The sequence below is a fragment of the Macaca thibetana genome, chromosome 8 (assembly GCF_024542745.1).
Source record: "Macaca thibetana thibetana isolate TM-01 chromosome 8, ASM2454274v1, whole genome shotgun sequence".
NCBI lineage: Eukaryota > Metazoa > Chordata > Mammalia > Primates > Cercopithecidae > Macaca > Macaca thibetana.
Window position 1 is genome coordinate 123,721,142 of NC_065585.1, and position 26,235 is coordinate 123,747,376.

General features: G+C 41.3%; 2 protein-coding genes across 2 annotated transcripts in view; both read right to left on the reverse strand.

Annotated features, from left to right (window-relative positions):
- The window catches only part of LPL (lipoprotein lipase), a 28,971-nt gene extending 9,986 nt beyond the window's left edge, over nt 1-18,985 (reverse strand). The window contains exons 1-6 of the mRNA XM_050801867.1: nt 18,238-18,985; nt 8,885-9,045; nt 5,337-5,516; nt 3,877-3,988; nt 2,955-3,188; nt 1,099-1,341 (exon numbers count right to left, since the gene is read on the reverse strand). Coding sequence (XP_050657824.1) covers nt 1,099-1,341; nt 2,955-3,188; nt 3,877-3,988; nt 5,337-5,516; nt 8,885-9,045; nt 18,238-18,325 — 1,018 coding nt within the window. The 5' untranslated portion in view covers nt 18,326-18,985. The remainder of the gene's footprint in view (nt 1-1,098; nt 1,342-2,954; nt 3,189-3,876; nt 3,989-5,336; nt 5,517-8,884; nt 9,046-18,237) is intronic.
- The window catches only part of ATP6V1B2 (ATPase H+ transporting V1 subunit B2), a 531,364-nt gene that overhangs the window by 258,525 nt on the left and 246,604 nt on the right, over nt 1-26,235 (reverse strand). The gene's annotated exons all lie outside the window — the stretch shown is intronic.

A 26,235-nucleotide genomic window follows, 5' to 3' on the forward strand; every position in this document is an offset into this window, starting at 1 on the left:
AAGTGTGAAACAAACTCCTGGCAAAATGGCAGTATCTTAGAAGGTGTGAGATACTCTTGCCTTCTAGGAATAGTTGCATTTAAAAAGACAAATGAAGCCAAGGAGGGCAGATCACCTGAGGTCAGCGGTTCGAGACCAGCCTGGTCAACATGGTGAAATCCCCTCTCTACCAAAAATACAAAAATTAGCCGGGCATGGTAGTGTATGCCTGTAACCCCAGCTACTCCAGAGGCTGAAGCAGGGAAATCCTTTGAACCCGGAAGGCAGAGGTGGTTGTGGTGAGCCAAGATCGTGCCCCTCTACTCCAGCCTAGGAGAATGCTAGACTTCATCTCAAATTAAATAAATAAATAAATAAATAAGACAGATGGTCCTTGCCTTTATGTAAGTCATGAACTTTCTGTAAAGGGCCAGGGAGTAAATATTTTAGGCTCTGTGGGCTATCAACTCTATGGTGGCATGAAACCAGCCTTTGCCAATATAGTAATGAATGTGTGTGACCGTGTCCTAATAAAACTTTGCATGAGCACATAGAGGGGAACAACAGACACTGGGGCCTCCCAGAGGGTGGGAGGAGGGAGAGCTTCAGGAAAAATAACTCATGGGTACCAGGCTTAATACCTGGGTGATGGAATAATCTGGACAACAAACTCCCATGTCACAAGTTTACCTATTTAGCAAACCTGCATATGTACCCCTGGACTTAAAAGTTTAAAAAAACTATTTATAAAAGCAGGAAGTAGGCTGGATTTGGCATAAGGGTTATAGTTTGTTGACCCCAGGTGGATGGTTCCAAACGAGCTCTGAGCTCTGTGCTGATAGCCTAGCCCATGCTAATGGCCACATGTACAGGGGAGGGCAGCGAGCAAGGCTGCAAATCCCAGGCTGGGCACTGGGGCCTTGCTGGCAATGGGAATTAGGAGCCTCAGGCAAATGGATCGATGTAACTCCCTATCAACAGAAACACCAGTGAGGGCTCAGGGTTTAGTAATATCAGTCATCATCTCTGTTCCAATGGACAGAATCAGTACGTGTAATGCAGTGAGCATGATAAAATAGGACTCCTTGATTTCCTTATTTACAACAGTCTCCAGCCTACCTTTGTAGGGCATCTGAGAACGAGTCTTCAGGTACATCTTGCTGCTTCTTTTGGCTCTGACTTTATTGATCTCATAGCCCAGATTGTTGCAGCGGTTCTTTCTACAACTCAAGCAGAGCCCTTTCTCAAAGGCTTCCTTGGAACTGCACCTGTAGGCCTTACTTGGATTTTCTTCATTCAACAAGGAGTCGATGAAGAGATGAATGGAGCGCTCGTGGGAGCACTTCACTAGCTGGTCCACATCTGGGTAAAAAAGAGACACAAAGATTGTATCTCAGCAGAAATCCACAATGTGTGTTTCATTTGGCGTGTCTAAAATAGGTTAGATGTGGCGTTAGAATAAAATGACCCAAGGATATAGTCCTGTTCATTTATGATCGTAGGCCCTATTTCAGGAAATATTCTTGGTGGTAGCGGCCCACGCACCTTCAAGACAGTGAAAGTTGCAAGTTCACAGGGAATTTTCGACTTTCATACTTCTTATATTTATGTGTATGTTTATGAAGCTGTAATAAGCCTCCAAGGTGGAGGTTGATTTCCTTGTTTGTCACATCATTCTCTTATATTGAAAGTGTCTAACACTTCTAGGTGCTTCTAGAAACATATACATGCCCCTTGCCTTACAATATATTTTTCCTAAGTCAAAAATACTGTAAGTTGAAATGCACTTAATTCCCCCAAAACCCATCATAATGTCCAAAAGTTTTAAGTCAAACCATCATATATATATACACATGCTTCTCAACTTACAGTGGGGTTATGGCCCAATCGTAATTTTTTTTTTTTTGTATTTCTAGAAACCACTTCTTAAGAGGTTAATTGTTAAATGAATTGTATTTTATCATTGATATTATGTATAATTGAGGATTCTGCCCCTACTAACACTCTTTTACATCAAATGAACCATAGAAATAATCAGCAATGCCATAAGAATGACTTCCTTGTATGTTTTTAGGACAATTGAAAATAGTAACATTATGCTGTAAGTTCTATAACGTGCACAAAAATAATGAGAGTATCCTAGGTAGGTCCCAATGTCCATAAAGTATGCAAAGGGCCCTTAAAAATAAATCATAAGCTGGACATGGCGGCTCACAGCTGTAATCCCAGAACTTTGGGAGGCTGGAGGCAGGAGGATCACTTGAGGCCAGGAGTTTGAGACCAGCCTGGGCAATATTGCAAGTCCCCTGTTTTTACAAAAAACAAAAACATTAGCCAGGTATGGGGGTGTGTTCCAGATACTTGAGAGTCTATGGCAGGAGGATCGCTTGAGCCTAGAAGTTCAAGGCCACACTGAACTCTGATTGTGTCACTGCACCCCAACTTGGGCAATAGAACAAGACTCTGTCTCAAAAAAAAAAAAAAAGAAAAAGAAAAAAGAAAAAATCATAAATTTAACACAAGCTAACATTATTAAAGTAAAACATTAAGCCAACATTATGTTCTGAAAATTTTGGAAGATTTATACTAATTAACATCTCCTTCCATTCCAATAACATCTACAATCCTTCCATTGGCTTTGCAATTGCATTCAAGGTATGACAACATGTGGCCAGATAGCATTTTATGATGCCATTATTGAGGTCAGTGGAGTTTTCCTGTCTAAATCTCACCTTTTTCTCTTGCTACTGTAAGTGCACTGCTCAGTGTAGTCTACAATATAGTAAATAAAAGATAAAATGTCTGTTTGCCTGGCTATAAGGTGGTCTTGCTGAACATTGCAGAATTCTTCAGAAACATAATTTGGCCAAATGTGTATTTGAAAACTACATACTTTGGAGCTACTGGGTAGGACTTTGGGTCAATAAGGGTTAAGGATAAGAGTCACATTTAATTCACTTCTAAATAATATTTACCTCCAAGGCCTCTCTCTGCAATCACGCGAATAGCTTCTCCAATGTTACATCCTGGCTGAAAAGTACCTCCATTCGGGTAAATGTCAACATGCCCAACTGGTTTCTGGATTCCAATGCTTCGGCCAGGGGACCCTCTGGTGAATGTGTGTAAGACGTCTACAAAATCCGCATCATCAGGAGAAAGGCGACTCGGGGCCTCTGCATACTCAAAGTTAGGTCCCGCTGGATCAAGGCCTTAAAAGGGAAAAAACAGGTCCACAAATTTGTAAATTTCCATTCGTGTGATATTCGTATGTCACTGATCATCATTTGAATGCACTGGCAGCTATTTAGATTCTTATCTCCTATTCTGTAGTCACTGGATCTTTACTTAGACATAAAAGGAGGCTTGGCTCTTTCTACAATGAATTTGAGTCTCTTAGCCTTATACAGCAATTTTCACTCAGGATGGCTGGATTTCCTTTTGTAGATTATTTTGAATATGTTGAGAAGATGTATAAACAGCGGTGGGTTCTTTCTCTCTGTGTGTAAGCCACACCTTTGCCTAGATGCCTGTCTTCTTTCTAAGTGTCCTCTGGGATTGGTCCTTTTTATTTTCCCCTCGTACTGATGTGCATTACACTACGAAAACACAGAGCTGAGAGTGGAGGGAAACAGGCTTCCCAGAGAAATCTGCAGGCATTGTGTGTAATTCTGCTTTATTTCTGTGCTGTTGCCAGTGGATAGGAAGCCCGTCAGAGCATCTGTAATTTTTCTTATCCCTAATAAAGAGCCCTACAATGAGGTAATGAAGTGCTGGGCATGTCTCCTGGAAGAACACCACACACGTGGAAGAACACGTGGGTATTTAACAAAATTCGTTCTGATTCTCAGAATGACAGTCTTCTCAACTCTTACAAGACCAGTGAAACTTCTTTCTTACCAGTAATTCTGTTGACTTTCTTATTGGTCAGACTTCCTGCAATGCCAGCAGCATGGGCTCCGAGGCTGTATCCCAAGAGATGGACATTGTCCAGAGGGTAGTTAAACTCCTCCTTTGGAAGAGAAAAAGAAAACAAAGGTTCTTATAATTCCGCCAAAAAACAAAACTAAAAGAAACAAAATAAATATAAGTATTGCTTTCAAAATATAGGAAATACTGAAAACTAATTCTACTTATTTTAATTTTGTGTTACGGGTAAAAGAGAGAAAATATTCTCTATTGTTAAAATTTTCTCTTTTTCTTTTGTTTCACTGTTCCATAAACAAATCCAGTATAGATTTTCTTTTCCTTTAATAACAGATTGAAATGACAGTTTTTCCATGCATCTGAAATAGTATTATTATGTATATAATATATGCATATGTTTGTATATGTCTTTGCATATATAACCATATACTATATGTACAAGCATATACATATATATGTATATATGTATATGTGTATATGCATATATGCATGCATATATATATGTATATGTGTATATGTTTGTGCATATAGTATATGGGTATATATTTTCCCATTATTCCTTACTCTAAATACCTGTATCACTTTATCACTGAAGGTTAGCCAAGCAATGACAGACTCAGGAAACATTACAGTGGAAGGGATCAGAGACACATGGTCCAACCCCTCCTTTAACAGGTGAGAAGCCTGAGCCCCAGGGAGGTGATCCCGTTTGCCCATGTTCATTTGCCTGGTCAGCAAAAAAGATAAGAAAAGAACTTTTATCGTTTATGGTCAGTCTAATAAATACAGCTTATTTTTTACTTCCAATTACCTGGTTAAAATAATTTGCCTCGGTCAGAGTATTAGCTTCTTTCCAACCCCAAGATACTTTTCAGAGGTACTTTTCAGGGGATCATCTGAAAAAGTGGGTCTCTTGCAGCTAAGTCAGAACTCCAGACCTCAGTTCCCTTCTATCCTATGCACCTTCCCTTCCAACATCTTCCTAGCTCAATTCCATCACTCTCCCAATGTTCAACAAAAAGATTCACCCTATTTCACACTAAAGAATAAGTACTATTAGTATTTTCATGAAAGAGATTGGTATGTCAAGGCGAGGATAAGATGTCCATGGGCCAGCCAACTAGTGGGGAAGGATTTGGCTAAACATGCCATCTTTCCTCTGTCCGAAAATCACAAGCTTTTGTCTGTTGGATCTATTCACTATGAAAATATCAAACAATAGAGCAGGGCAGGACTATTTATTGGACTTATAGTCTATTCTTATCAAAATGTTGCTTTTGGATATAAAATAATGCCCATGCTCATTCTGAAGATTTGAAATGCCCCCAGAAAATCTTTACATCTAAGAGAAAAGGAAGAAAGAACAGCCATTTTGTCTGGCTCCAGTCAAAGACACTGTTTTGGACACTTAAGTCTACTTCTCCCAGTCTTACCTCCATCCAGTTGATAAACCGGGCCACGTCCTGTCCCACCAGTTTGGTGTAGCCTGCGGACACTGGGTAATGCTGCTGAGCCCGTGACAGCCAGTCCACCACAATGACGTTGGAGTCTGGTTCTCTCTTGTACAGGGCGGCCACAAGTTTTGGCACCCAACTCTCATACATTCCTGTTACCTGAAGATGATGACACAAGCTTTCTTAAAATACCCACCTACCACTTGTCACGGATACATCAGCCCAATACACCTGCATGAAATGGAAAAAAACAAACTTGGAAGGAAGCCCGTTGGCACAGATAGAAAAAATCAAATAACAGAAGAGTGTTCAGAGACAGGTCTGTCCCTTCCAAGGCAGATCTAAGTATGCCAGGAAGGCATTGAGTTGAGGAACAGCAGATTGGAGTTCACCATGCTTTCCATTTAAAAAGTATATTTTAGACATTCAGCAAAATTTTGATAATTTATACTATTAAGAGGAAAGATTGGTCTGAATGCAAAGCGGGTCTTTGAGGAAACTAGCAGGAGCACCTGGCTAGGAGCAGAAACCTGAGGAATCGGTCCAGTCCCACACGCCTTTGCCTCCCTTCAAGGTTGGGGCGTTGGGCACCCTTTGTAGTTGGCTTTCAAGATCAAGAGAGGATGATGTCATTTCTTCAGAATGTAATGTTAATGGCCCCCTGTTTCAGCCAGGATCCCCTACTTCACAATGGGAACCCTGTACTTAAAGCCAATGACATCCAAGCAAATGGCAAAGCTCCAAGATAGCTGTGTCTAAGCAACATGCTGGGATGCATCACATGCATGCTACATGCTAAGCATTCTTTTGGGAATCTCATGACACAGTTAGAGAGCCTCCTCAGTTCCCTTCATCTGTGCCCATGAGTCCCCAGGCAGCTTATTTCAGATAAAGCAAGAAAACTGGGTTTACTCTAGGCCCCTATTAGAAGTTTTTCCGTACTACTAGTGTTTCTCTTTTCTTTGTCCTCCCTCCCTTTCTCCTTCCCTTCCTCCCTCCCTTCTTTCCCTCCTTCCTTCCTTTTTTCCCCTCCTTTCTTTCCCTCCTTTCTTTCCTTTCTTTTGGCAGAGTCTCACTGTCTTACCCGGGCTAGAGTGCACTGGCATGATCTCAGCTCACTGCAACCTCCGCCTCCTTGGTTCAAGCAATTCTCCTGCCTCAGCCTCCTGAGTAGCTGGGACTACAAGCACGTACCACCACACCTGGCTATTTTTTTTGTATTTTTTTTTTAGTAGAGATGGGGTTTCCCCATGTTGGCCAGGCTGGTCTCAAACTCCTGACCTCCAGTGATCTGCCTGCCTTGGCCTCCCAAGGTGCTGGGATCACAGGCATGAGCCACCGCTCCTGAACCAGTGTTTCTAAGTTAAGCAATCTAAAATGGCTGGTCATCCAACTTACTCCTACAGTGGCTGACACTTTTATTAACTACACAATAGCTAATTGAATCCTTTCTTTCTGATCAACATAAAATAGTTATGTAAGTAACCACAAACAAAGCGAGTGAAAAATTTAAGTACTCACCTTCCTCAACTCAAAAAGGATCTTATTTTCTAAGTTCTTTCAATCTGAGTGTTTCTTTTGAGGTTCAATAATTACTATGTTTTAAATCTTTGGTTTTTAGACATGCAGCTGAACTGAAGCCCTCCCTGCTGCCTGTACCAGGTGGGCCACCTGACCCTGCCAGTGAGTTCACTGAGATAATCAAGATCAGTGTGGCTGGCTTCATTCTTGCACAGACGCAACTCAGTCCCACAGCCAGACAACAGTCTCTGGGCTCAAGCACTCAAAATGTCAGGACACATGATATGAAAGATACAGGTGGGCTTAGTGGGGCGGTAGGACCAATGATAGGAAGTGGCACCATCTGTTGATACTGGGTTGGTCATGTCATCTTGGTATGAAAAAGAAACGTTTTTTCCATAACTTCCCAAAGTATAAAATTCTCTCAGGGATAAGATTGAGGTGCCTGAGATCCTCGATTTATTTCTGTTGTATAAGTGCATTTATTAAGCTCAGATTTTTTGAAAAGTATTAAAAGTCAATTTCTGCATATAACCAAAGAGCCTCTAAAGATTCCTTTTTTCTGGGCCAGACGCAATGGCTCACACCCGTAATCCCAACACTTTTGGGAGGCCAAGGTGGGTGGATCACTTGAGGTCAGGAGTTCAAGACCAGCCTGGCCAGCAGGGTGAAACCCCGCTTGTGCTAAAAATACCAAAATTAGCCAGGTGTGGTGGTGGGTGCCTGTAGTCCCAGCCAGTTGGGAGGCTCAGGCAGGAGAATCTCTTGAGACCAGGTGGCAGAGGTTGCAGTGAGCTGAGATCGTGCCACTGCACTCCAGCCTGGACAATAGAGTGAGACTCCGTCTCAAAAAAGAAGAAAATTCCTTTTTCCTACTCATACCTATTAAAATATAAAAGGATTTATGTTTAGAAATTTGAGCTTTTATCACAAAATATTGAATTTACTATGTTAACATAGTAAATGGCTGTATTTTAGTAAACATCTGTGTGAATTCTGTTGGTAGTAGTCTTCATCTCTATAAAAATTGTAGCAATTGTCCTCTTCAGTCAATAACAAAGGCACTTAAATTATGTAGGAAAGGAAATGTGGACTAGATGAATGTTATTTTTAGCTAGTTCTCACTAGAAATTAGTATTATAATATTCACAAGCTCTGACATAATGGATAGATAATATATCTTTTACAATCCATTTTACATAAATGCTTTTAAATAAATTACACAGTCTACTCACTTGGGATTGAAACATTTTAAAAAAAACTAAGCAAGAACTGCATAACGTAAAGTGACCGTGTGACATATTAGAGAGGGGACTTTTGTCAATATTTTTAAAAGTAAATTTAATCACAGTTTCAATTTTTCTAATCATCTGGCATGTCAGTTCCCGGCCCAACCCTTTTTTTTTTTTTTTTAAATTTCTAGAGAAGTTCCCTAAAGTTGACAACTGAAAATTTTGGAAGTAGAGTGTTCTTAGGAATAGCTAGTACAACGTCTGCTTTATAGATCAGTAAATGGAGACCCAGAGATGACAAGTGATTTGATCCATAGCACAGAGCTGGGGAATGGCAAAGCCAACACGGACCCCACACTTACTCCACTCCAGCCCTCTCCTCACTCTTCTATGCTGCCTTCTTTAGAAAGGTTCTCCTGGCAATGTGCTGGATGATGCAGGATCACGCCAGGGTTCTGCCGGTTCTCCACAGCAATCACCTATCTTCTGCTCTGTAGCTGGGCAGAGCCTCCTTTACCCACCTCGCAGGAGGCTCTGACTCAAGAGCACCAACCAAGTACAGTGTTAAAATGAAGGCTGGCATTGCCTAGGGGGAGTTCTCATGAACCTGTGGCTTCAGATCCCACCTGAGCCAGAACTGTGTTTATTCAAGTGTAAAGAAGAGCCACGCGAGATATGGGGTGTGGACCCATCACTGGCTCCCCAACAACTAGGGCAGGCCCATCAGGATACCTCACCACCCTAATCCCCTCTTCCTCAAAGAGCCTCCCTTACCGTCCAGCCGTGGATCACCATGAAGGTTTTGCTGCTGTGATTGAAATGACAGGTCGCCACAGACTCTGCTACTCCAGGAATGAGGTGGCAAGTGTCCTCAGCTGTGTCTTCAGGGGTTCTTAGGGCAAATTTACTTTCGATGTCGATAAAATCTCTTCTTTCTGAAAAGGAAAAATTGGATATGAGGTTAACTGGAGGGTTGCTTGGTTTTATTCATTGGAATGGTATATTTTAGGTTCACAGGTAACCACCGCTGATGCTGTTTTTGTTTCTGAAGTGTTTTCAAAAACGAATGTGGATTGCAAGAGAACAACAGATCCTCCAATGTTGAGCAAAGTTGACAGACAACCTTAACTCTGAATTAAGATTGTCACCATTGACCTCTCCTAAGTCTTCCAGCCTTTCCTGAAGCTCTCCTTAGTCGGGGTGTGTGTGTGTATGTTCATGATTTCAAGTAAGTGAACTGCTATTTGGGGATTCCTTAGTGAATTCTATCTTCTCTCAAGACATGAATTTAAGTGACTTGGCCAAGGTTACCCAGGTATTAGTGGGAGGGTGAGGATCAGAACCAGGTCTCTCAATTCTACTTCAAAGCTCACTTTCCTGGAGAACATTGACTCGTGCATGGCTCTGGTGTGCTGTAGTTCCAATATTTGTGGGGGGGTTTTTGTTTTGTTTTGTTTTTTGAGACAGGGTCTCGTTCTGTGTCCCAGGCCAAAGGAGTGCAGTGGTGCGATCTTGGCTCACTGCACCATCAACCTGAAGTGATCCTCCTACTTCAGCTGCCTGAGTAGCTGGGACCACAGGCGTGTGCCACCACCCCAGGCTAATTTGCGTTTATTGTAGAGATGAAGTTTCACCATGTTGCCCAGGGTGGTTTCTATTTCCTGAGCTCAAGTGATCCACCCGCCTCAGCCTCCTAAACTGCTGGGATTACAGGCATGAGCCACCAGACCTGGTTGATTTTTGTACTTTTAGTAGAGACGAGGCTTCACCGTGTTGGCCAGGCTGGTCTCAAACTCCTGGCCTCAAGTGATTTGCCTGCCTCAGCCTCCTAAAGTGCTGGGATTACTAGTGTGAGCCATCAGGCCAGGCCTCTAGTTTTAATAAAATAATTAAAAAAAAATTTTTTAAAGAAAAGTTGGAAGCATGAGGAAGCTTTTGTATGAAACTCTTCCCACTCCTATGGCAAGATATACTTCAAAATGTTCTAAGAAATCATTTAGTAGGTTGTCTAGAAATACCCGTGTTGTGTATGAGCCATGGTTAATTCTCTCCCCAAGTATTTATTTTCCCACTATGTCATTACAATCTTCCACACAAAGGCAAAACTTGAAAACCACAGCAAAGCTTGTTGTAGAAAGGGTTCAGTTTGGTTCTTCATAGTTAATCGCAAACTTGGTGAGAAGAGAACTTTGAAACTATGGACAATAATTATAAATGCTGCTAAATCTTCATGGGGTACAGTGAATAGCTGAAGTAAATTATATTGCAAATAAAATCAGACTTCACAAAGCAGAGCACAATCAAAGGGAAGTTATGTTAAAGGAAATCATTTAATTTTGAAGTAAAAAAGTAAAAAAAGAAAACAACCCATAAATCCTACCTATTTACTATAAGAAGGTAATAATTTGCAGATTTTAGATTTTGCCATTCAAACTTTCAGGAGATTCGTGAGGCTGCTAGGACTACTTCTCTTTTCTTAATCTAAATTTGCTCTTTTTTTTCAACTCAAAATTTAAAAATCTGTAATATCAAAATAACTGCAGAAGTCAGGCCAATAATAAAAATAAGAGTGGCATAGTAACAACAGTGAAAATACAGGCATTTGAGGAAATCAAAACCACAATGAGATACCATCTCACATCGGTTAGAATGGTGATCATTAAAAAGTCAGGAAACAACAGGTGTTGGAGAGGATGTGGAGAAATAGGAACACTTTTACACTGTTGGTGGGACTGTAAACTAATTCAACCATTGTGGAAGACAGTGTGGTGATTCCTCAAGGATCTAGAACTAGAAATACCATTTGACCCAGCCATCCTATTACTGGGTATATACCCAAAGGATTATAAATCATGCTGCTATAAAGACACATGCACACGTATGTTCTTGCAGCACTATTCACAATAGCAAAGACTTGGAACCAACCCAAATGCCCATCAATGATAGACTGGATTAAGAAAATGTGGCACATATACACCATGGAATACTATGCAGCCATAAAGAAGGATGAGTTCATGACCTTTGTAGGGACATGGTTGAAGCTGGAAACTGCCATTCTGAGCAAACTATCACAAGGACAGAAAACCAAACACCGCATGTTCTCACTCATAGGTGGGAATTGAACATTGAGAACACTTGGACACAGGGCAGGGAACATCACACACCAGGGCCTGTCATGGGGTCGGGGGACGGAGGAGGGATAGCATTAGGAGATATTAGGGATAGCATTAGGAGGTATAATGTAAATGACGATTTAATGGGTGCAGCACACCAATATGGCACATGTATACATATGTAACAAACCTGCATGTTGTGTACATGTACGCTATAACTTAAAGTATAATAATAATGGTAATAAAAAGAAAGTACAGGCATTTGAGTCAGCCTTATCTAATTATCTACAATTGGCCAACATTTTCTTATTGAGTAATTATTTTCTAAAATTCCTTAAACAATATTGTGGTTTAAGAAATATGCAATGAGTTGATCACACACACGTACACATACACGTGCACATACACCTCCGTCATCTAAAATGTCGGAGAAATTTCTTAATGATTCTAATTATGAGAAAAGGAGTTTTGTCACAATGAGTAAACACTCCAAGATCATTTATTCAAATAAGAATCTATGCTAAACTATTGATCTTTAAAGCTCTTTTCATTTGCATATAGTAAAACTGCACATGAATCCATCCGTCCACCAAGAATATGCTCTCCCTCTCATCTTTATTTGAAGATGTTGGTCGCCTTCTTCCTTCCCAACCAGAGAGCACTCTGTTAGCTTTACTATTTATCTGATAATGGAAAAGAGTATTGAATACTTTTGATCTAATTCTGCTTTCAGTGCCTAAGAACTTCTTTTCCTGTTAAAAAGTGCTGTAGAAAATTTAAAACTAAGTTAATTTCACCTTCTCCCACATCTTTCCACCTTAAATAGCTCATACCTCCTCTCCACCAGTCTTATTTTAACATATTCTATTATCAATCTTTTTAAAGCAGAGATGATCTGAACAACCTGGCAGACAGATCTAGCTTACCACCTATTTGCCAAATTGATATTTTAAGAATATTGCTCAGTACAACTCCAGAGGCTGCCATTCACTTTTAGTCCACTTTCCCCTCGAATTATGCAATTTGGTGTCCCTGGAATTGCTGGTGGTTTTGAAATGACCACAAATTTTCTTTGAAATAACCAAGACTGGCTTTGTGTAGTTCCGTGAAAAAAAAAAAAAAAAAAGGTCTATTCAATCCATAGATCCTGTACCAGATTGCATGTATGGCTCACTGACAGCTCCAGTTTCCCTCTGTTGGGTCCAGAACATGTAATGAAAAGTAGGAAATTTACACATCCTCTAGTAAATTTGTATTTAGAGACTTTCATTTTACTTTTAAAGCAAATGATTTTCATTTGACAGGAAAATAGTGCCACTCTGTGTGCTATGTGATGGTTTCAATTCTATGTCAGATATGAAATAGTAAATTTTATTGTCACTTAGTCAAACTTTCCTTTTCTTGGATGTTCTGATAATTTTCACACTACCTGTGTTTGCAACCCCCCGAGGATGTCTCAGTGTCCTAAAGATTAATGTGCTTCCCAAACTTCAATCAGCTCTCTAGTAACTGACTTAGACCATGTAGCGATGGGTAGGACAATGGACCCTGGCTGTGGGGAAGTCAGTATATTTGGTTGTTCCAGTGCATCCTGTGATTGCTATTGGGCAGCAGGTGGACTGATTTGATGGAGCTGTTAATAAAGAAACTATTAGTTTCCATACATGGAAATAATATAAGTGACTGCACTCATCTAACTAGACTGTCTTTTACCATGTCCCTTAGAAATTAAGGCCACCTTAGAATTGAGAAAGAAGAGGAGTACAGGAGGAAGGGAAGGGAAGCAGGAAGCGAAGTGGGAAGGGAAGCGGGAAGGGAAGGAGGGAAGGAAGGAGGGAAGGAAGGAGGGAAGGAAAGGCAGGCCTCCATCCTGAATTTAACTTAGCATCTCTGTACTACCTGCCAATCAGGTCTCATCAGAAATGTCCATATTAAGCACTTAGGGGAGAGTTTTGGGTAACACGGAAGTTACAAGGTATGCCTTTCCTGACTATGGAATCTTTATTCCTAAACTCCTAAATAAGTAGCTACAAATCTGAGTGTGTAAACAAAGACGAAGAATTTATTCTAACATAGATAATAACTCACAGAGACAAAATTAGGCTGAGAAGTTAAAGCACGTAGAGAAAGATAAATGTATAGAGGGGAAGAGCGGGAATTCTTGTTGCTAGAAAGAGGGAAGCATTGAGCATCCCAGGAAAGCAACAGATGATGCTTTAAAGGCAGATCAAAGTCATCACATGAGTGACATGAACATTTATGCAATGACATGAGGTACAAGAACTCAGTGAGAATGCAATTCTCTTTGGAATTTCTATTCTCCCTTTATCTCCCCACCCCTTTCTCTCTCTCTCCCCTTTTCTCTCATTCCTACAGGACTTCCTTAGTAATTCATTTGCTCTCTGAGACTGATAGTCATAGTGATCGACTCAGGCAGTGTTTGTTGAAGAACAAACTGAATTACTGATGTGGTCGATTTGGTGAAGAAAAACATCAATATCATGATCAGACTGAATTGATTGGTCTGCTGAGATATTCCAATTTAAACAATGCTCTTGACTTATCTAACAAGCAGCTTTATTTCATTTTATTTTATTACTATTTTTTGAGACGGAGTCTTGCTCTGTCACCCAGGCTGGAGTGCAGTGGCGTGACCTTGGCTCACTGCAAACTTTGCCTCCTGGATTCAAGCCATTCTCTGCCTCAGCCTCCCAAGTAGCTGGGATTAAAGGCGCTTACCACCACGTCTGGCTATTTTTGGTATTTTTAGTAGAGATGGGGTTTCACCATCCTGTCCATGCTGGTCTTGAACTCCTGACCTCATGATCCACCCACCTCAGCCTCCCAAAGTGCTGGGATTACAGGCATGAGCCACTGTGCCAGCCTACTTTTTATTTTTATAAAAATTGTTTTATTAATGGAATAGTAAAAATAAATCCTATAGGTATCACCTGAATTTTACCCTGAATTTTCTCCAGTATTAGGGGTAACCTTCCACACTACTGAAAAGAGGGGTTAAAAAATAGGTTCAGAGATGTGTGTTAAAATTTCCCCACTGAATTAGACCATCAAGTATAATAAGCCATCATTATTTAAAGGGATCTTGTGGACTGGTTAATGAAATAATTTGGTTGAGTGTCATCACATGGGCATATTTAAGTCAAGATTTTTTTTAAGTGAAATACAAAATGTTTACATGATTAATCTGAGATTACTTTCTTCTTGTTGCTGAGGATGGCAAATGGAAACATCTAGTTGTCTGAAACTAACACAATGAAAGTCCATGATTACTTTGCCAACAATTGTTTTATTGGGGGGAAGGCTGCATAAACATGGGGATGCTATTCTTTTTAGTTAAAATGTAAGTGCTAACTCCTATACTATTCTTCACCATAATTAATTCTGCAGCCAATTTTTTTTCAAAGGTACATTATTGATGTCATGATAGCTGTATCTTGAATGAAGGGCTGTTGAGGCTCTAAATGCAAATCCATTTACCTACATTTACCACTATCCCTCCAAAAGCATCTGACTTTTCATGCTGCTTAAAAGCTTCTCTAAACTTTGTACTACACTCAAATTAATCCAAGCCAGAATGGTATTACCCCTACCTGACTGCATAGAAAGAGACTTCAACATGTATGAAAACACAGATGAGCACACACAACAAAGTGGGTTGAGTGCTGTGAGCAAGGTGGCTGGATTAGACAAAGTGTGGCCACCCCAATTGGGTCATCTTTGTTCTATTCTACTGTCAAATAATGGTGGGAGACATTTTCTTTCATTCAATCAAACAGTCAAAATCACCACACTGCTTAGATAGCATCTGATCATTCTGAGAGCACAGACTAGGAAGAGCAAAAGGAATGAACTGGCACAAGTTTGACAGGCTCACTTCCAGCAGAACTTTCATATATATATATATATATATATATATATATATATATATATATATATATATATATCACCCAAGGTAATCCATTCCTTCCTTCATAGTAGATACCTATTGTTGAGCACTCAAAGGGTGTCAGTGCACACAGACAATCTTAAAATGGCCACAAGACGGCAAAGTGCAGTCATGCAGTCTAATGAACATACATTGTTCAGAGTAAATTTCAAACTCTTAGCCTCTAAATTGGAACCCTATCCTATTAGTCCTTCAGGAGCTAATGGAGCCTTCAACTTTTCCAAAGACAGAATGTGACAAAAGCACTGTGACAAAGATTTTACTCCCAGGTTAGAAAGTCTCTGTTGATAAATGGTATTTAGTTCACTGTGGTGACAAACTCATTTAATGGATAAATGATCCCAAGCTTTACACTGATAAGTGTTTTTGTTGTTTTTATTGCCATAAAAGTTGGAATTTACCTTATGTGTATGATACTCGTGTCTTGAATACTTTCCTTACACTTTGTGATCGAAAATCATCACCAGCCATCACTTTGATGGCTGGAACATCTTCATATTTAAGTCAGTGCGGTCTTTGTGGTGGCCACAGAAGAAACTAGCTGCAAAATGTTGTAAGTTGCAAGGCACTTTCTTGAACCATCTGGCATAAGGCAGTAAACTGTATGGCCTGGTTTTTCCTCCATAATAAAGCAAGAATAGAGAGCTGAGTTAAAAATAAGCTGCTGAAAGAAAGAAAATTTTCCATCACAGCTCTTCCCCCCTACCTGACTCCCACCTTTTAATACAGCTATTAATCATCCCCTCACTGAGCTCTCCTCCAGTGACATCTGCTGTTTTGCTCTCCTTTGCCATCATGTTCAACTCGGAAGATAGCCTGGAAATTCATGATGGCCAGGCAAGCAGAACTTCAGCTGCTAAGCACTGACCATACTCTCCCTCTCCTAGCTCTTCACATTTCCTAACTGGGACCATGCAGAAATGGTGGTGGCTCCCAGGACAAAGTGCCTGAGGGCAGTGCCTCTTGTTCTCATATTCTTAGAAAGAATCCAGAATGAATAAGTAAACTCAAGAGCCCAGAGGAGGTGCTGCCTCTCTTTCTACCACACTAACATCTTTCTCTCCCTGAAATTCTTACCTTCCTAGATGAATGCATCTGGGGGAGAAAGAGGGAGAAAGTTTCTGTGATGAGAGAGGCATTATATATTGGGTGAATAGAGTGAAAGTGGAGGGGATGAGAGGCAGTCGTTTCAAGTCTACTTTGAAATAATCCTTCCTTAATATATTTACAGCCTAGAAAAGCATGTGTTGGCTACAACTCAATAAACTAATTAATCACATAAGTGTCCACTTAAAGAGTCAAGAGTTACACAGGCCTCAGAGAACATTGGCTTCATCCAGTTAAGCAGTACAAAGGGAAACATACCCCACCTAAGATGTTGAAGACGTTCTCATCGAGTCTCCAGTGTTTTCAAACTGATCCAATAGAAAAGATACTTTTTTTTTAAATCCAATTTTGCTTTGATGGAATCTATACTTAGCGTTTGTGTGTGTGTGAGAGAGAGAGACTGTCACCCAGGATGAAGTACAGTGGGACAATCACAGCCCACTGCAGCCTCCTGGAACCCCCTGGCTCAAGTGATCTCTCCTCAGCCTGCTGACTAGCTGGGACCACAGGCACAGGCCACCATGCCCGGCTAATTTTTGTATTTTTTTTTTTTAATAGAGACGGTGTTCCCCTATGTTGCCCAGGCTGGTCTCGAACTTCTGGGCTCAAGCTATCTTCCGGCCTCGGCCTCCCAAAGTGCTGGGACTACATGGGTGAGCCACTGCTCCCTGCCAACTTTTTTTTTTTTAACCTAACAAAAATGTTTCACAAATTAATGCCAAAATAAAACAAACGTTCAGTGGCAATCCAAGCCATAGACAGACTCCATCATAACTTGAACCGCCGTGGACGTGCCGCCTGAGAGCACATCCAAGCGACACCGCCCTAATTGCAATTCCAGCAAGGAAGAAAAGAGGAAATGTTGGCCCGTGTTATGAATGGCTTCAGCTGCTCTCTATATTGCTGTTGCATGTTAACTGAATCGAGTTTTGAATTAAGCAGACTGCCTCCATTGCGGACAGGTCGAGACATTCTCATCTGGACCCGAACGCCTGGACCCTAGCGAGCGGGCGGTTCCCTGGCTGCAATGACCAAGGTTGTGCCCGCAGCGCCCGGCAACCCCACGTGCTCGCAGCCGCGCGGCGGGGCCGGGCGCCCGGAGCTGGCCTCAGCCCCCAGGACAGGAAGGGTGGCCAAGTGCAGACCTGGCAACCCCCGAGTCGGCGGCCACAGATTGCTGATGGCTGCGCCACGTTTTCGGGAGGGTCAGCCCCTCACTGGGTTCTCAGGGCACTAAGTAAAGACGGCATGTGAGCCTGGAAGCTGGAGAGAGTCCCGGGCGCGCTATAGCGGGCGGGACGCCGCGTCCCCGGGACTCCGCGTCCCCAGGACTCCGCGCCACGCGTTCCTTCTACACCCTCACACCCACTGCCACTCCCACAGCGGAGCGAGGGCGAGCGTGCCCGGTGCGGCTGAGATTCCCGGAACGCCTCCCGCGCCTCGGTTTCCCCAGAAGGGGCCCCTGTCGGCCCGCGCGTCCCCAGGCGGGGGCTGAGCCGCAGTCCCAGCCAAGCCGAGGTCACCTTGGCCCGTGCGCCTTTCATTCCAGGGCCCCTCCAGCAGGGAGGTGACTACAGGTCACCGCCAGCCGGGCCCTTACTCCCCGCCTCCGCTGTCCCGCCCCCCACACCCCCGAACCTCTCCGGCGGAGCCCGCGCGCCTGGGAACGCGGTCCCAGCCAGAGTGGAAGGGACAGCGCGGGAACCCGGGAGAGAGAAAAAGCGGGAACCGGGCGCCGCCGCTTCACCATCGGGAGGAGATTCCCTCCCGGCCCCTCCTGGATCCCACTGCAGGGACCCTTTCGGGCTAGTGCCCAGGCTGGGAGAGTCCCCGGGCGCATCACAGCCCCTTCCAACTTACTTTTTCGCATCCTCAGTTCGGATGGCAAGTGGCCACCCGCCGGGTTTGCAGTTGGAGGGGAGTCTGCGAGCAAAACTTACGGTCGGCGGCGGCCACCCCTCCGCGGGAGGCGGTCAGACTCTGGAGCCACACGGCCAGGGCCAGCAGGAGCAGGGCTTTGCTCTCCATCTCGGGGCGCGTCCCTCTGGAGGAGCTGCAAGGCGCGGACGGACTGATGAGCCGGCTGAGCCGGGGGCGGGAGAGGGCTGGAGCCGCGGTCCGGCGCTGAGCAAGTCGCCCTTTAAAGGGGAGGGCAGGGCAGCTAGAAGTGGACAGCTTTCCCTTGAGGAGGAGGAAGAGAGGGAATCGAGTCTGACACTGTTTTCACGCCACGGCTGCTTATGTGACTGGAAATATGCAAATAAACCTCATCACCTATTGGCTATAAAATCATAAGTTGGGGGGAGGGCCCTAAATTCACTTCTGAACGTTTGAGCAAACCAGTAACGAGGATCAACCCTGCCAACGAGAAGAGGAGGAAAGGGCAGACGGAAAAATTTGCTTTGTTAGGCTCCTGTTCGCTTAGCCTAAGGGTTTCCACTCTCCCCGGGGCCCCCTGTCTAAGCACCAAACACAGGTTTATATCGATTCACGTTCAATACTCAACAATCACCTGTTTTCCAAGGAGGGACAGTTTAGCTGTTAAATTACATTTGGCCGGCACTTTAATACACCTCTCTTTTGATGAATCCTGTTCGTCACTTGCAGTCCTCCCTCCCTCACCCCGCACCCACCCCCACCCCCGCAAAGTCAATGTAGGGATACAGGGACACACATTGCGTCCCAGCTTGTGCTCGTACAATCTGGTGTTTTAACATTGGCAAGATGGATCAGCTTATGTGATGGAGAAAAGCCTACTTGCTCTAACTAGTTTCTAATTTTTGCCTCATGCAAATTATTCTCAATCCTCAAACTCATCAAGGAATGCAAGGATAATATTTTGTGTTCAGAGGCAGAACATCGAGGTCAAATAATCTAAAGCCGTATTGAGTTATAAGTGAAAGAAGATAGTCACGAATGACACATATTGTATGATTCCATTTAAAGTGTCCACAAAGAGACAAATCTATAGAGACCAAAAGTAGATCAGTGGTTGCCTGGGGCTGGGTAATCAATAGGGGAGGGGAAGAATAGAGAGATTTTGGGGGAGTTGATGACAATGTTCTAGATTACGTTATGGTGCTGATGCACAGCTCTGTAAATATACTAAAAGCAATAGAATTGTGCACTTTAAATGGGAGAATTATATAGTGTGTAAATTATAGGTCAATACAGCTATTTTTAAATGGGTAAGAGGCATGCACATAAAATAAGAAAAAAAAATTGGATACTGTGCGTTTCTGCCAAAATGCTTGGAATACTTTTAAATATCTTTTTAAATATAAGGGATTTATATTAGCCAGGAAGGACAATGAAGTGTATCCCCAACCCCCTCTCAGTTTATGGCTGAGAAATTGACTCATCAAATCAGAACCTCCAATCTACTACATTTATAGTCTGAATATTTTTAATGTCCACTTTTACTCATCCCACCCTCCATCACACACACGCACAAACACAATGTACAATTGTAGGTTAGAACAATGAAAAGCTTTTTTAAAAACTGGGCTCGCTCTTTAAGTTTTTCTCGAAAAATGAAATAAAAGTTGATAATACCCAAATATTTCAAAAGTCTGTATTCTGCACAACAGAGTTCTATCTTTAAGTTGACGCATTCCATGCCACAACACAACACGCTGTCTTGTATTGCAATTATTACACAATGTACTGTGCACATTCACTCTATCCTACAAAGTATATAGAGAATCTTGAAACCTGCCAAAAATTAAACTTCGCAAAACTTTAGAAGTGGCAGAACAGACCATGCAAGGGATGAATAACTATGATGTGGCCGTCCTCCAAAAATCATGTAGTAAACTCTAATTTTAAAAAATGACAGAAGATGAGTACAATTGCATTGGATGTGTTCATGGTGTGAATGGCATATAAACAGACGTGCAGAAATGCCTGCTATCTTATATAGAATACTCCTGCAGCCTATTTTCATGCATAAATGTCTTTTGATAAGACAACCAAACTAAACTGCACTTCTGTGCCTTTCAGAAAACTGCAAGGAGATTTTATGTAATTGCTAAGGTAAAGTCTTATACTTATAACGTATTTTTAAAATGATTTCCCGGGCTAACCAGATAACAAAATTAAAGCCCTCAAGAGTTGGAGGATATATTATATTTAAATATGAATTCAGTTTGAAGTGAACTATGCCATTAGCACGTCCAGTAGAGTTGAAGAGATTTCCAGGAAGACTTAATTTATAGCAGCTTAGCCTGGTTAAAAAAAAAAAAAGAAAAGCAAGCCAGGTTGGCTCCTCTCCCAGGGCAAGCGCCGAGCAGGTGGGTGTGGCGGCAACACTCTCTCCTGATTGGCTGCGCTGGGAGCGATCAGGTGCCTGCCTTCTAACGCAGAAACTCACATGATCTCCAGGTCAGGATTGCATGTGCGTTAGTGAGGCGACTCATCCAAACTTCCGCGAGGTTACTCGGCCTTCAGTAGCTAAAGGCTTGACTTTTTCCATAATTGGCATTTCCTTTATAACAAACTAAGTTTTAGGTGAGAAGAAGCTAACGGTATCCCTGTAGCAGGACACTTGCCCCTGGGACACATTTAAAATGACCTAAGTAAAAAGTCTAATGTGCATACTTAATGAAACAACTTGAAGTTCTGGATGTAGGGAAGCATTATTTCGCCAGCCAGCCAGCTAGCTAGCTAGCTAGCTTATTTTGATTGAAGGCCTGCTAATTGCACTGGGCACTTTTCATCTTCTCCTGCGTTTAATCATTACAAAAGTACTCCAAACTCAATAATATTACCCTTCTACAGATGAGGGAAGATGAAACTCAGGGAAGATTAAATAACAGCAACCACAAATCATAAGATGTTTTTTCTTTGGCGATCCCAGGAGAGAAGGAAAAAATGTATTTCATGTGCTATATTTTAATGTTGCAGCAGTTGCAAACAGGAGTAGCCTGGGAATCAGAGTTTTTTGTACACGCATATTTTAATGTAGATTTTTATTTTGTGGCTTTCTTACTAAAGTAAAATACAATGAAATGTGTAAGCAGGCTCTAAAGATCATCAGTACTGAGTTGGATCTTGTCCTTATAAAAATTATAATTAATGTAAGAAAACATACTGATACAAATAAAATGTATAAACGCAAAGTCATAAATATTAAAAAATATTCTAAAATCTGTTGACTTTTTAAATAAGAAAAAACAAAGATGTTTACTAAAAATTGTCATAAAAGGCTTTGCCACCACTACCTACTCACATGTGTCCCTTAAATTGTAGCACAAACTGGCTCTGAACAGAAATGATAATGTGTTGCTGAAGGGAAGGATGAAGTTGAGGCTGGCAGCTCTTGGATCTGGAGATGTGGTAGGATAGGGGAAAAAATAATATAATCAGCATTAAAAGATTTGTCTGAATAAAATTAAGAAGATACATTTCAAAATAATTTTTAAAAAGAGAGAATTCTTTTAAAAGCCAGTGCATTGCAGTAATGCATCCAGGAAGGGACTTCTCTTCGCCAACATGGTGAAACCCCGTCTCTACTACAAATACAAAAATTAGCCAGGCGTGGTGGCAGGTGCCTGTAATCCCAGCTACTCAGGAGTCTGAGGCCCCAGAATTGCTTCAACCCGGGAGGTGGAGGTTGCAGTGAGCTGAGGTCGCACCACTGGACTCCAGCCTGTACTACAGAGTGAGACCCTGCCTCAAAAAAAATAAAAAATAAAAGAAAAAGAACAGAGCACACTATCCAGATGATGTCCCAGAGGAACTGGGGAACCAAGGGGGAGCAGGATGCAAATCTTTCCTAGAAGACAGCTCACACACACTAAAGAATGTCCCACAAATAACCCATTGGATTTCTAATTCATGTTCATTTATAAGTAGTTTCCCCCTTTTACAAAACAAAACCAAACAAAATTAAAAATGTAAGCCCGTGTAGATGAAAGAAAACTTTGAGACCCAGTTAATGATTGGAATACGGAACATCATGAATGTTTTTTGCTGATGGTTTCACATTCAGAGATAACTTCAGACCCATGTCAAAGGCCTGCTCTGAAAATGAGCTTAGCCCCATTTAGCAGAAGATGAGTTTGAGATGCCCCCTGCTGACTTCCTGGTGATATTGTAATGTCCCAAAAAAGCCCTTGTAACAGGCTTGAAAAAGAATTGACTTAATGAATGAATATACTCTAAACTCTTTTATTTGAGCTTTCTTTTTTTCCTTTTTCTTTCTTTTTCTTTTTTTGAGACAGAGTCTCGCTCTGTCACCCAGGCTGAAGTGCAGTAGCACAACCAGGGTTCACTGCAGCCTGAGACTCCCAGGCTCCAGCAGTTCTCCCAACTCAGCCTCCCAAGAAGCTGGGACCACAGGTGTGCACCATCATGCCCGGCTAATTTTTGTATTTTTAGTGGAGATGGGGGTCTTGCCGTGCCCAGGCTGGTCTCGAACTCCTGGGCTCAAGTGATCTACCTGCCTCAGCCTCCCAAAGTGCTGGTATTACTAGCGTGAAGCACTGGGCCAGATCTGAGCTTTCTTGTTTCTTTTGTTCAACCATAAGTAGCCTGAAGGGAGGTATTGCTCTTTCCATGTCTGGGGTATTTCCCGCAACAGGTACTGGTGCTGGGAAGTTAGGAGGTTCTTAGCCAATAGTTGTTGGGTGAATTAACAACATTGACTAAAAGATGATCCAGTGTCAAATGGGGGAGAAAGCAGGGTTCCTTTTATTTTAAACTTTCACTAGATTTATTAATTATGAAACTACAATTACAAAACCACAAACACACATATACATACACAGACACATAATTAAGTTTACATAGCCCAAATCTGGGTTAGAAAAATAGAGGACAACTTCATTTGATTGGAAATTTTGCTGGCATATCATTCTCTTCTTATTTATTTATTTATTTGAGACAAAGTCTTGCTCTGTCACCCATGCTGGAGTGCAGTGGTGCAACCATGGCTCACTGCAGCCTCTACCTCCTGAGCCAAGACAATCCTCCGAGGCTCAGGCAATCCTCCTACCCCAGTCTCCTGAGTAGCTGGGACTACCAGCGTGTACCACCACACCTGGCTCATTAAATTTTTTTTTATTTTTGTATAGATGGAGGTCTCCCTATGTTGCCTAGGCAGTCTCAAACTCCTGGGTTCAAGTGATCCTGCTGCCTCATCTTCCCAAAGTGCTGGGATTACAGGTGTGAGCCACCTCATTCAGCCTCTTCTTCCAATTAACTCTTTAGTTGAAAAAGTAATCTGTTGTTAACCAAAAACAAAAACACTATAATCGAAATTTCAAGTAGTGCAAAATTATGTACAACGAAACAAAAATCTTTCTCTGATCTAAGACTTCCAGTCCCCTAGTCATTCTCCACATGCTGCTAGTTTCCTTTCTTATAAAGTTTACCCTTCCAGAAAAGTCTATGAACACACAAGCATAAATGTGTTTGTAAATGTGTGCATGTGTATGTATTTATCCACACACACACAACTTATTTTTTACAGTAAACAGTAATGTCAGCATACCATGAGCAGTCTTCTGCAATTTATATATATATACACACACACATATATATACACACACATATAGATATATATATAGTTGTTGTTGTTGTTGTTGTTGTTGTTTTTAAGACGGAGTCTCGTACTGTCGCCCAGGCTGAACTGCAGTGGCATGATCTCGGCTCACTGCAAGCTCTGCCTCCCAAGTAGCTGGGACTACAGGCCCCCGCCACCACGCCCGGCTAGTTTTTTGTATTCTTAGGGATAGAGACGGGGTTTCACCCTGTTAGCCAGGATTGTCTCTATCTCCTTACCTCATGATCCACCCGCCTCGGCCCCCCAAAGTGCTGGGATAACAGGCGTCAGCCACCGCACCTGGCCTGCAATTTATATTTTTCACCTAACAACATGTCTTAGAGATTAGCTCACTGAGGAAGAGTTCTTTTTTTCTTTCTTCTTTGGGCCACATAAGATTTTCTTATTTGGTTTTATCTTCATTTATTTAATCAGACACCTATTGATAGTTACTTAGATATTTTTGTAATATAAACCATGCTACAATAAATATAAATTCTTTAAAATTATTGAGTCAAAAAGCCTAAGTGTTTATTATTCTAATAAGTAAAGTCACCTGTTTGCCAATGAAACTGCACAAATTTACATTCTACCTACAGTGTAGAATGAGTGATTGTAGACATTCTGGCTATGACTATGTGGTGCTGAACTATTTAACAATCTTGCAGGTGTAATGTGGTCTCTTCTTTAGTTTATATTTTATATCATCATCATCATCATCATCATCATCATCATCATCATCATTATAACTAACCTTCATATAGCACTTACTATGTGCCAGGCATTGTTCTAAAAGCTTCACATATATGAACTACTTTAATATAAGTCAGGTCTGTTGAGATATAGTTTAAATATACAATTCATCTACTTAGTATAGAATTAAATGGTTTTTAGTTTATTCACAGGATTATGCAACTGTCACAAATTTTAGGCCATTTAATCACCTCCAAAGAAGCTCTGCACCCATTAGCAGTTAATCCCCCATCCCCTGCATCCAACTGTAGACTAGTTTCTGTCTCTATAGATTTACCTATTCTAGACATTTCACATACACATTCATATAGTATGTGGTTCTTATAACCAGCTTCTAGTTAGCGTATTATTTTTAAGGTTCATCCATGTTGAAGCATGTATCAGTACTTCATTCCTTTATATTGCCAAATAATATTCCACTGTATATCCCACATTTTATTTATCCATTTATCAGTTGACAGATGTTTGGGTTGTTTCTGCTTTGGGGTATTTGATTAATGCTGCTATGAGCAGTTGTGTACAAGGTTTTATGTGGACAATATGTTTGCAGTTCTCTGGAGTATACAGGAGTAGATTTGCTAAGTCACAAGGTAACTGTATGTTTGAGTCTTTGAGGAACTGCTAGACTTCAAAACACCTCTTTCTCCATGGAATTTTCTAGGTTTCCCTCTGAGAGTTAGTCACCATCTCCTTGTGTTACAAAGCGGTGTTCATATCTTGATTGTTGTACTTATAATATCATATTATTCACTGTCTGTGTGTTACATGAAATTGTGACTTTCCCAAAGTTGGGGATGAAATCTCATTTATAGTCCTGGTATCCTTACCAATGAGAATAGAGCTGGATAGCAGACTATGTACTCAAACATTTACGTGAGTAAGTGATTGAATAAAAGAAGAAGTAAAAGTTTGAAAGGTGAAAATCAGTATATACTGCCAGCTATTTAGTTGATCTTAGAACTCATTTTTTAGTTTTCTTCACAAAATAATTAAATAAAAGAGCCAGAATTAAAAACGATAAATTGAAATCTTCGTGTTTTAAAGCAGTTTATGTATAAATGAACACAGCAGTGTGATCCTATTATAATAGAATACAAGAAATCAAAACCAAAAAAGAAGATTCAGATCTGAGCTTACTTTGTCATAAACATTGTTAATTATATGGTACCATTTTAATTTTTATTATGTGACTTAAATGCGTTATAGCAACTGGTACAATTTCACAGGTGACTTTTTACTCTTACTTCAACTGATATTTTAATGTAAGGTTAATTGCCATTTTAATGAAATTTTTATGAATCTATTTTGTCATCCCTGTCAAAGAGTACTCTTTTATCCAAAAAGTTATTTTATGTTGTCCATTCCTAATATTTTTGGTTTGAGATATTTAAGTAGTCTAACAATAACACAATGTATTACATACAAGCAGGCTTCACGGTTGTGAAAACAAAAGCATCACACTCAGAACTAAACATCTGCCTGGGCTTGGCCTTGGTTTTCAAACAACCGTCCAGGAAAATCAGCACACAGATTGGTCTTCAGAATTACGTCTAAAAGCTCTACTCTCGGACTTCACACATCAATCACCTCTCAGTACACAGGCATTTGATTGACCCATGTCTAACACTCTACACAGCCA